General features: G+C 43.0%; 1 protein-coding gene across 1 annotated transcript in view; it reads left to right on the top strand.

The window, feature by feature from the left end:
- sty (sprouty signaling antagonist) overlaps window positions 1-2,111 on the top strand; it is a 36,551-nt gene extending 34,440 nt beyond the window's left edge. Inside the window, 3 exon segments of the mRNA XM_089596465.1 lie at window positions 225-1,153; window positions 1,288-1,379; window positions 1,381-2,111. Coding sequence (XP_089452591.1) covers window positions 225-1,153; window positions 1,288-1,379; window positions 1,381-2,080 — 1,721 coding nt within the window. The 3' untranslated portion in view covers window positions 2,081-2,111.
- The last annotated feature ends 10,626 nt before the right edge of the window (window positions 2,112-12,737 follow it).

Genomic DNA, 12,737 nt, shown 5'->3' with positions numbered 1-12,737 from the left:
TTTAATGGACTTAAATGTAGAGATAGTGTGCAACAGGTGGTCAAAACAATAGCACGCACACTTGTCCCATCCTCGCTATCTCTCTCTCAACAAACCTATCAAAGATACTCTTTTTTTTTTTTTTCCTTCTATTAGACTTGAAAAAAAAAGATACAATAAAATAAACTTTAGTCATGTCACTCGTAATCCAATGTAATAATGTAATGTGTTTTTGTCATGTGCAGGTGGGGATGAAGCGCGCGTCGCGAGGGCGGGAGGAAGCGGTCGCGGAGCATCCTGCTGCAGCACCCTCGCTAATGGAACGCCCTTGCTGCGAGCGCTACCACCTCGCGCCGCAGCAGGAGCAGCAGCAACAACAACACCAGAAGGAGCACTGCCACTACCACCACAACCCCCAACAGGTCGAGGAGGAGCACTCGATCTATCCCTGTTGTCGTCGTCAGTTGTCACTCGTCCGACGACGGCCATCAGCGTCACGCCGCCCCAACAGCAATGGGCTAGCCATCACAACCACGAGACCCTACTTTTGCCGGCTGCCCACAGTTATTCCCCGTCGCACCAACAGCAGCCGATCAACAATCGGCAACAACAGTATCCAGGAGGAGTCGTATCACCTTCAGCGCCAGCGGCCGCCCAGGACGCGCCATTGCCTGTCCTACCCCCGAAAAAGTGGCAGTGGCATCACGCGGCGGCCCCAACGTCCGTACTAGCCGCATCAGTTCCCATGTCGCAGCATGCGGCGGCCTCGCCGCCGTCCCGACCGCCCTCCTCGGCCTCGTCCACGGCCAGCGGCTCGAGCACCACCGCGACCCGCCACCACCACGACCACTCGAGGCCCCTGCCGCCACCCCGGCTGCCCTCCGCCTTCGAGTCCCCGGCGAGCCTACCCCCCTCGCCCCGGCTGCTCTCCTCGAGCACGAGTTTTCGCAGCGCCGGCCGACCCGCCCCAGTTGGACCGCCGCCACCGGCTACCCCCTCCCCGTCGCTGCCGAGGCCCGGCGGTGCCGTGCCCATAACGACGACGACCACGACGACAGCAGCGGCGGCGGCGGCGGCTGCTGCCCTGGCCGAGGTCGTGAGCCTCGAGGTCCCGAGGCCGGACGGCGAGCGCATCCCCAACGAGTACGTCGAGACGCCCTTCAGGCCGGCTGCCGTCGTCAGCAAGCCCGGCGCCCTCGACGCCCACCAGATAAAGCCCAGCAACCACCAGCGGTCCTCGTGTCCCCTGAGCAGCCACAAGACAACAGCCACGAACAAGCCCTCCAGGCGGCCAATAGGTTCCTCGAGCAGCAGCAGCAGCAGCAGCAGCAGCAGCAGGAGCCAACAGCAGCAGCGTCGTCGCCAGCAGCTGGTGGACGAGGCGGACGCGGTGAGGCCCGTGGGGGGTACGGTGATAACGAAGCAGCCCGTGTCGTTTACGAAGGAGCCGAGCAACGGGCTCGGGGGGCCAAGGGGCACCGAGGGCACCCAGCCCAGTCTGTCGATAATGTGCGACCAGTGCGGGCGCTGCAGGTGCGAGAGCTGCCGGGAGCCACCGCCCCTGCCGAGTCGGTGGGTGTGCGACAACTCGTGTCTCTGCTCCCCCGAGTCGGTCATCGACTACGCGAGCTGCGTGTGCTGCGTCAAGGGCGTGTTTTACCATTGCGCGGAGGGTGGGGTCGGCGGTGGTGGCGGCGGTGGCGGTGGCCCGGGGGCCGGGCTACACCTCGACACGTCCGAGCTCGGGAGCAACTGCGCCGACGAGCCCTGCTCGTGCGGTGGCTCCCGGAAAACGGCCCGTTGGACCTTCATGGGCGCGATGGCCCTCGTCCTGCCGTGCCTCCTCTGCTACTGGCCCCTACGGGGCTGCCTGTACGTGTGCGAGGCCTGTTACGCGAAACACGCCAGCCAAGGCTGCAGGTGCGAGCCCCGGAGCTTGGCCACGGCGCGCCAAGCCGGCCTCGCGTCCGACCCCCTCAACTCCTCCACGTCCTCGTCGACGTCGTCGTCGCAGTCGCGCTCCCAACTGTCGGAGGCGCTCATCAGGGACTCGAGGGACCCGGAGAAGAGGCTCCTCGACCCTTTGGGCGCCGAACTGTGAGCCCAACGCCGGACTATATATTATAGATATATATATACACGTACATATACACGACGTACCTATATGTTCAAAAGCGTGCGCGCGTATGTTTCTTTTTTTATTATTATTTATTGATATATACGTATATGTGCATTGTATGTGTATGGTATACATAAATATTATACGCGCGTTGGCACCATATATACAACGCGCAACGAGCACGGACGCGGCACGCCAGCGCGTGTGTATGTACACATGTATGCGTAAACACGTAGCCGCGCTCGGGTGGAGAGAGAGAGAGAGAGAGAGAGGGGGGGCTCCCCTCGAGTACGATGAACTCGGTGACGAGGACGAAGCGAGGCCGTCCAAGGCAAAAAGAACGCGTAGCGGTGTGTGTGTGTGTATGTGCTGTACGCGGCCCCAGAGTTATCTCTCTCTCTCTCTCTCTCTTCTTCCGTCCTCCTCCTCTTGTTTTTTATTCTCGCTCGGACTCGGCCGAGGGGAGAAAGGGAGAGCGAGCGGCTCCGAGGAAGGAGGGACAGAAGAGACGCACTCGTCGTCGTCGTCTTCGTCGTGTACGAGGAGACTGAAAAAGAGAGGAGAGTGTGTCCAGAAGGAGGAGGAGGACGGAAGAGGCCGATGAAAGAGAGAAAGAGACTCGACGGACGGCCGCAAGGGACCGAAAGCGGAAAGGAAGGAACAAACAGGAAAGAAAAAAAAAAAAAAAAAAAAAAAAAAAACAACAACAGCAGCGAAAAGTGTATTGCATTAGTACAAGAGTTGCATTTAAGCGAGGATGTACGTGTGTGCGAGAGCGTGCAAAACAAAAAACAAAAAAAAAGGAGCATGTACGAAAAAGGACAGGTTCGCGTATGAGGCGGAAGTGCATTGTTGCTCTTCGAGTGTAAAGAGATAGCCAACGATTTTTGTAATTGCATTGAAAGCGAGTGTCTGTGCGTTCAATTTGATCATGATCATCATGATGGAGTTGTTTTTTTTTTTTTTTTTTTTTTTTTTTTTCCCTAAAAAGAACGCGAGGCGTGCCTGGATGTGTCCACACATTTTCGTATGGATCTTCGCTGATTGAAAGAAGACAATTTTTGCTATCATGCGTATGAAAACTATTAACTATTACTCACTATACGTCGTATAACGGATTTTGTAATTCAACAAACTGATATACATATAATAATATGATGGACTATAAAGATAAGGTGAAATGAATGAAGGCCCAAGTAAATGGAGGGGGAAGAAAATTTATATAAAATACAAAAAAGCACGTACGATGACGACAAAGACGACGTTTACAACTATAAGGTAGGATTGATTAAGCGCGCGCAAAGAAAAATCATAGATAGTTCTATATAAACAAATAAATAAATATATATATTATACATGTATAAATAATCACTATATCGAGATGAAATGATGGATGGAAACTAAAAAAAATAGATATATTATATATGTATGTGTATAAGATGAAGAAAAAAAAATTATATATTGTATATTACGTTTGTATAAAGAACAAAACTTTTCTACAGTTAATTTATTCGTGGGCGTATATCGCGGGTAACACAAGTTTTATTACACAAAAGCGCGACGACGAGGATAAGGATATTTCAAATGAGAACGATAAAGGCGAATTTCTTTATTATTTTTTTTTTTACGTATTTATTTTTTCCTTTTTCTTTTTTTTTTTTTTTTTTTTTTCTTCTAAAAATATATTTTGTTTCCACTGGTCTGTTAAAGTTATGATTTGGAACGGGAGAAAGGAAGTAATGAAAGAATTCGGTGCACCGAGGACTGATTCAAAGTTTTCTCAATCCATAACCACCACCACGACTACTACTGTTATTCATTACTATTATAATCCCCATTTTACTATTGATTATGGTATATTTGTGTAACTATTACTATTATTAACTTCTTTTTTTTATGGCATAAACATGTTCAAAGAAAAAAAATAAATTACTCTCGGTCCTCGGTCGAAGCAAGTACACAAAAAAAAGAAAGAAAAGCAAGGAAGGAAGGATATGAAAACACTGCGGTATATAATAAAATATATTGTATACCTGTTAATAATAGGGATGTAACACGCGTTTTTTTTTTTTTTTTTTTTTTTTGCTAAAAGAGAAACGCATGGCTTTAAAAAGAACAGAGAAAGAATGGTTCAATTGACGGGATTCTGTACGCTCGGGAGTGTTTTTGACTTTATTAATTTTTCCAGTATTATCTAGTCTTGCGAACACGTTTTTGTCAAACGCGGAAAACCACGGTATAGGCTTTCTTTTCGATCGGAGCGAACACACGCGATTTTTAATGAAAAAAAAAAAAAATAAATAATAATAATAATAAACAAATAAAGTAAACTAAAGTAATAATAATAATAATGATAATAATGATATGACATAAAGGAATAAATAAATAAAAAAAAAAGACAAGATACTGCGTTGCAAAAGTGGGTGATGATGCGCTTGAAGGCGAGGGGTAGAGCAAAAGATGAGAATTAAAATTATACGTGCGCGTATGTGCTGATAATATACACGTATGTATGTAAAAAAAAGTAAAACATAATATTCAACAGTTGGCTCCAAGCCGCGTCGTCTCTTCTTCATTTTCCTTGGGAATTCGATTACACACTTTTAATCACAAAAATATAATTTTTCCCGAACTTTAAGAAGGGAGGCGAAACATACGAGACAGGTGAAACATCATAGTTGACAAAAGTTGTAAAGACGCATGTAATTGATTTTTCGTAACATGTTAGAGACGACGGAAATAATTCAATAAATCCTATAAATTTACAAGTAATAATAATAAAAAAAGTGAAGACAACAAATTTAATAATTAAACAAACTAATAAAGTACACACACACACGATGAGATAAGTTAGGGACAAAGTCTCAAAGAGATCGCGCGAAAGGTGGAAAGATGATTCATACAATTATTATTATTGTACGAGTTGACTAGCATATATTTATACGCGTACGTGTGTGTATGTATGTTCATGTATAACAAAAAATTGTCATCGCTCTTACACCTCGAGAGAATAAATGAGTAAATGATGATATGAAACATAAAAGAATACGAATCAATTCATTCCTCCTGCACTGATTTTTTGTTTTTTGTTTTTTCTTAAATAGTAACTGTACACTAATAAAACGGAAAAACATTGTGAAAATGTACTATGAAATAAACGTGGCAAAGGAACGAAAGTTTTTTATCTGCATCGTGTCTGTACTATATTATATTGTATATCACGAGGACGATCGAAGACTTGAATAAACGACAAAGGGTCTCCGTTCCCAAAGCGGATGCACGCAACTATGTAGGTACTACACACGTAAAAAAAAAAAAACAGCGAGCGTTGTTGAGCCAATTTTTATTATAATTATATTATACACTTTGTACGAAAAATAAAAAAAAATAAAAATTAAAATAAATAATTAAAAAGGATGTATCAATGTAAAGGTGGCACCGTTAGAGGAAATATAAAGGAATTGCTTGCAAAATTGGCGTCATCTTTACATTTGTGAATTACTCGGAGTCGAGGACAAAAGATGACAGATATATAGAAAGAAAAAGGAAATTTTTGCTGAGAGCAAAAGTTTTACTTCCTACAATGCAGATGATTTTTTTTTTTTTTTTTTTTTTCGTTTTGTTTCTTTTCTAATAAAAATATTACCTCTGCCGCTCTACCGCGACAAGGTAGAGTCTCGTTACTCCGAGAAATTCACGAATGACTGTTTCACTGGAGTGCGTAGACTCCCTTACAGCGATTAAAAAGGATCCTTTAATAGCCTCTGCCGGTGCCATCTCGATAACTATATGTGCGAATAGCGAGAATAGTCACGAACTTTGTTTTGTATTGAACTATTATCATATCCAACTTGTAAAAAAAGCGTGCGTCTCAAGTAAAAGAGAAAGAAAAAGAAAAAAAAGGTGAAAAAACAACTTTGTGATGGAGACTAAAGCGACGATCATACATTATATAGGAGCAGCTTGTTATTAACGTGAATGGGTGTGTTACGCGTGTATGTTTTAATCGATGTACATGTGCGTGCGCGCGTGCGAAAATGCAGATAGGTTTTTTTTTCCAAAATAATAATATTAATAATATTAATAATAGCGAAAAAGACGAGGAAGCCGATGAATCGCCGATTGGGAGAAAGGGGCCGCCCGCGCTGCGAGTGTGTGAATTAACGCGCGTGTACGTATGAGATGATAATCGTTGTGTGCGTGAGTGTGAGAGTGAGAACTCGCCAATAATCGAAAGGAGAGAGAGAGAGAGAGAGAGCGACAGGCATCCCCTTTCATAAATTGTATAAGGCCTACACACGCTCTGTATATGTCTTGTAAATATATATATTTAAAAAAATTAACTACCTCGCTTTGGCTCGTCAATTTTTGTTTTACCCTCTTCTCGCTCCATTTCCCAACTCTTTGCTCCACCCACCTAAACCTACGTTATATTATAATTTACACGTATGCAAAGGACGTAGTTTTTGACAAAGAATTTTTTTTTTTTTTCACTCAATTTCAAGATAAACGCTTGAAAAAAAGTTTGTTGATTTTCAATTTCAGTATCAATCAGAATAAATTCTCGTTTCGAGGATAGTAATGAGAAGAAAAAAAACCACCCACAGCTGCGTGGAACGAGGGAAGGACGAATATACCTACGACTTTGGCAGAGAATGAAAAAAATGCCCGTTGCCTCTTGAATTACAATGGTATCGGAGGACCAGGAGCAGCAATACTTATATAGGTATGTATGTGTGCAGCGTGCCAATGGACTTACGGCCGCGTAAGTATCGAGCGTCTGTCTCCACTGCAGGTTGTAGATGTTCCGCACGTAAGTGCATGCCATGGCGATTCCCGTAACATCAGGTAATCCAGAGCGTGTCCCGAGTACTGCGTTTTCACGAGGTCGGGTTCATTAAAATTTTCCGGACAGATATTACTTGAGTTTCGGTGATCGGTATAGATATTTTATCTGTTTTTCAATGATGTATATATGTATTGGACTCATCGCTTGATTATTGTCAAAAGAACATTACGCAGAGATGCAAGCTCATACATACAGTTTTATCGGCACGCAGTTTAACGACTGTATCTTGTTTATCTTTTTCTTTTTTTTCTTTTTTTTTTTTTTTTTTTTTGTCTTTCTTTACCTATACGAAGTGGCATACATGATATACATGCAGAGCAGAGAGGCTCCACCGAGTGGTGCAGTGCATGGAAGCGGTTCGCAAGTGCACGTATCGCGTGTACACTGCAGACACGGAGAGCCGCATGAGACCGGATGTGACGGGATATACCGATATAATATACGTGTGTATACATCGCCCTCCGGGGGCTGTAATCGAAGAAAACGCACACACGAACATTGTAATATATACATGTCCATGTGAGCTCGCTGCAAATATTATACTCACTTGATGGTGGTGTATTTCAGCATTTAATATTGTGGTTGTTCGAGGAGTTACGGGAAAATCGAGTTAACGATAAAAAAATCGCGTATTTTTTACATCACATTTTAATTCGTAACGTTTTTCGGTGCGCATACTTACACCCAAAGAGTTATTAAGTTATTGGGGTTGCAGCTGCATGGTTGAAAAATCAATCGACGTACACCTGATGGGCTAAGCAGCTTTTGAAACCTGTGCATGATACAAAAAGGGTAGGAAGGGTGTATACGTACTGGGGGAAAAAAAGGCAAACGCGTGATTTTGTGCATCGGGCGATCAAGTGTGCGTATGTATGAGCGGTAGTGAGAGAGAGAGAGAGGCCGTGCTAGATAATGCGAGGCAGAGCGCATCGAGAGACAGGAGGAAAAATAAAAGAGGAGAGAGAGCGAAGAGAGGAGGAGGAGGAGGAGAGCACCGGAAACGTCAGTTAGCCGAGCGGTCCGGATCCGCCGCGCTGAGATGGAATGGATCTAATGCTCGCTGGCGCAGCCTCCCTTTTATAGCGCTCCGGACGGCCTCTCTCTCTCTCTCTCTCTCGTAAACTCGGTGTGTAAGTGCGCACAGCCACGCATACGTACAAGTTAGACTTTTTTTTTTTTTTTTTTTTTTTTTTTCTTTGTACGCTTATAATGCACACGTAGGTATACAATATTATAACGGAGGTTGCACGCCTGTATAAGTTTCCTGGTCCGTGCGCCGGCAACGGCATTTACGCGGCATTTAATACGCGACCGTGCAAGCGTGCACGTAACTACTATTATATATCGTGTATGTAGAGAGCGCGTATACCGTCCGGGGAGGATACGCATATGTTGTAGGGGTGAGTGTTTGCGAAATATGCAGGTGTGGATGTAGATTAATGTTATTATTATTCTTGTTGTGTTGCGTATTTCTTTTTTACCATATTATCGTGTACAAATAGATGTGTTTTTTGCGATTATCGAACATTCATAAGTATTTTTGGTCCCAATGGGTTATTGGTCCACTGATTTTTATGTTTTTCTAATAATTTTCAGGCTTGCTTAAAACTGTGGGGATGAATTATTGGAAAAGTCGAAAAAACCACCCAAATCTCCACTTGAAAGAAAAAAAAACGAAACTTCAAACGGGTAGGTACTTTGGTGGTGTTTCTACTCGAGCTGGCCGCTTATACAAGCACCCATGGGATCGTCCAAGAATCACTTTGTCAAAAACGCCCTTTTAGTCCGGAGCTTTGGAACAATGGCCCTGTGGATTAGAAAAAGAGCTATTTTAACGAAAGATACCGTGCCACGACCAACGACGAAAGAACCCGATTTTCCACACCAGACCAGCGAAACAAGCCGAAAGATATTTTTTTTTTTTTTTTTTTTTTTTTTTTTTCTTGCACTTCCCAACACACGCCAACCCGTTGGAATACTGTGTACGTATGTACAGTTCCCTAATCATGTGCATATAAAAAACGTAACATAAAAAAAACAACACGGGCCCAACAGGCACAAGTGACCCTATACAGCTCGTTTTGCTTTGAAAAATCGTCTCTGCTGGTTTACGTTCTCGTATGCTACACTTACCCACATGTTCCATATATCCACAGGGCACCAGCAGAGACCCGCAGTGATGACGGCGACACTTGATTTTTTTTTTTTTTTTTTCTTTTTTTTGCATCCCTGCGCAGCGCAGGAGAGTACGCGTGTGCATATAGCAGCGGGGCGCTGCCCGTTGAAAGGAGAGCTGGTTCCTGGAGGAGGAGGAGGAAGGGGGAGGGAAGCTGCGTGGCTGTGTACTGAAAGAGATCCCTTCGGGGAAGCGCGTGTTCCCCGAACTCAGGCCGCGGGGACTTGCGAGTCTGTGTGTGTGTGTGTAGCAACACGCGACGAGCATCAATGAGGGCCCACTGTGTCGGGGGACTCACTGCACGCCAGACAAGTCGTCGTCGTCGTTCTCCTGATATATATATAAAGGAAGCGCGCGTTGTGTCGTCGCTGAAAAAATTTGGGATTTTCCAAAGAGTCGTGTGGATCGCATACCTGTTCCCTGTGGATGCTCCGGTGCTACGGCTGTTGTCGAATTTTCGCGGTTTACTATACGCAAACTGGTGTGCCTTACTTTTTCCCTCCTTGGTTTCCCGTCTTGCGGGTGCTTTTTAAAAATTAGTTGGTTGTTCAATTCCCTCTTGGTATAGGATGTGTAATTGTTTGCGTAAAATGTTTTTTTTTTTTTTTTTTTTTTTTTTTTTTTTTTAAATCAGAAGACCACAAGATGAGGGTAATACATTTCAATTGAAAAAGTCCTAACTCGCGTAGATTATCTCAGTCAAACTTTTGATAAAGTCCGAGCAATGGATTATTAATCGTATTGAATCAGGTTAAAAGAAAAAAAATAAAATAAAGTATTTAACACATTTGCAAGTATAGGTGTTTGAACACGTGGCAGAAATATTTTGCTCCCTCTACGGCAAAAACTTTTTTTTTTTTTTTTTTTTTTTTTTTTTTTTTTTTTTTTTTTTTTTCAATCAACATAAGCCCTCCCTCGCGATATAAACACGACTCATTTCTGTACAGTTTCTCGATAACTCAATGACGAGTCCCAAGCCAGTACATGTATATATTCATAGAGTTCACCCACACACGCGATATAATGCTGTACAGTATGTGACATTGTAACCCTATGGGCCCCATAATTGTATTTTTAATAAGGAAGTTCCTATCTAGCCTTATTTTCAAACCAGAAGAGGAGCCACTCGCTTATACGTATATGTGTACACACACACCCACGCATCGGCTATATATATATACATCATCCACCGCACATCGAGAACCAGCTCAATGCACTCTGGTTCATCGGTGTATCGTCAGTTATGCAAGAAAAAAGTGACTCGTTGTCACGTATAAACTTATATTATACGATGGCATAACTATTGGAGAACCGAAAAAGCATTTTTCAAGTCATTGAAAAAAAAAAAAAAAAAAAAAAAATACCGGAAAAATTGTTAAAAAGGTTTTCAAGTCGATTGAATTATCACGTAAGGACTTTCGAAAGTCTATGTATACTGAAAGATTTTCAAGTCATCGAGGATCCTCGATGAGCTTAAAGTCTCCCAACATCTGTAAAAGTCTCTTATTATTAATAATTTCAAGTGCACGGCCCCTCGTAGATGTACATGTATACTTGTGGGAATGACAACAATGCCCACGTACCTATAAGTACATTAAATTTACTGTGAAAATGGTAAAAAAAAAAAAAAAAAAAAAAAAAAAAAAAAAAAAAAACACACGCTTATAAATGGCTAGGCAGACGATATTTGCCCACACTCGCTAACACACTCGCTAAAAATCAGAGAGGGAGGAAGAAAACCAATATACCTACGTACAAGCATTATGTATACCTTTACACGGGGATCAAAGAGTAAAAGTAGACACAGAAGTAGGAGGAGGAGGGAAGGTCGCAAAAGCTGAGGGCGGAAGCGAGAGAGAGAGAGAGAGAGAGCAAGCCGTGGAGGAAGAAGAGAATAGACCACGGGGCGGGCGGTGAGATGCCAGTAGTTTAGTACAGTTCCCACGGATGGTGCGGGGAGCTTGTATTATTATCCCCCCGTGACGCGTCCTTCTCGTGCCGATAGATCGCCTATACTCTATATTTTACGACAAACCGAACGGCGTTTCTCTGTACCTATACTGTATCTAGTATACATACATCCGACGCGTTTTTGTACATGTTATACCTTCATCCGGATGACGTGGGCGTCCGTGCGCGACAACTTTTTTATAGTACTAATAATACGTGTAATTTTTTTTCGGGTCATCGATCGATCACCGATTTTTTCATCCCCCCCCCCCCCACACGTTGAACGTCTCTGATGCCCGTGCATAATGTAACTATGGACTTTGACACATTATACAAATAATGATTTTTAAAACGATCCATTTGGAGCAACCTTGCACTTGATTCGTAGTTTTCGATCAAAAAATCATGTAAGAAAAATATTTAATACCCATATAATCACCGATATTTATAAAATAAAAATACAATATTTATAAAACATCGTATAATTCAAAGCAACTATGAGTCTAAGTACATATACCTACCTACCTACCTACCTTATGATGTACGAAGCATCGTGACCGACATTGCAAAAATAGTACAGTATAGCAATAACTCTTTCTCTTATGACTAATAAGAAGATGGATAAATGAAAAAAAAAAAAAAAAAAAAAAAAAAAAAAAAAAAAAAAAAAAAATTGGAAAATGCAAAGAAATGGATTAGAAATACCGCAAGAGACGAGAACGCGGTAATAATATCATATACAAAATACAAGTGCAAAAAAGCGCGCCACAGTGCTAAAAAAAGATATACGTATATACAACAGAAGCTGATGCTGCATGCAGAGGGAGAAGTTTGCGGAGAAAATATATATATATATATATATATATATATATATAAGAAAAGTGTATATATATATAGAGAAGCGCAGCACGTAAGAAGAAGAAGAAGGTATAGGGGCGGAGAGGTAAGTAGCGGATGTGAGCGGCCAAGAATAAGAAGAAAATAACTAGCTTTGGGGCCTGCGGTGTCACGTGACCGGAAGTAGTCTACCCCTTCCTCCCTCTCTCTGCCTCCACCAGAAGCAACGGAGCAAGTATATACATATAAAGGATGGAGGCTGAAAGAGAGCGAGAGCCCCTTCGGGCTTCTTTCTTCTCCCTCCTCTCTTTCGGAGAGGCTGTGTATGCGCCTCCGTCGCCGCCGTCGTTGTCGCCATCGTTAACGTCTCTCTCTCTCTTTCCTGCTCTTTGCTGCTAATGTCGCCTCTTCCTCTCTCTCGGCTTCTCTCTCTATATATACCTTATAATATACACGCACACGCCCATAACGCATTTCCACGTTAATTTCTTTTTTTTTCTTTTTTTTCTTTTCTTGTCTTCCCTGAAAAGAGATCGGCTCGGTGTTCCTTCAAAGTCTCGCGTCGTGGGTGCCGGTAGTACCTATGTATATGGTAAATGCACCGCGCTTTCGGTCCAAAGTTGGGATTCGTACAATACGTTTTGGTGGCGTAGACCAAATCGGTATACATTACACGATGTAAACCAAACGATGGATCGGTACGTATACTTCTCAGGAAGAAAAAAAAATAAAAAAAATCAAAGGGTAGTCGGAAGGGCGGGGCGAGTTAATTTTAATCGTTCGCGCAAAAGTGCCTTATTGTGTATATATGGGGACATTCTCGTATA

This window comes from Copidosoma floridanum, unplaced genomic scaffold (genome assembly GCF_036245765.1).
Source record: "Copidosoma floridanum isolate Cflo_tuat_1 unplaced genomic scaffold, Cflo_Japanese_pri ptg000030l, whole genome shotgun sequence".
NCBI classification, from domain to species: domain Eukaryota; kingdom Metazoa; phylum Arthropoda; class Insecta; order Hymenoptera; family Encyrtidae; genus Copidosoma; species Copidosoma floridanum.
The sequence above is the reverse complement of the archived record's forward strand: the minus strand, read 5'-3'. Positions and strand labels throughout refer to the sequence as shown.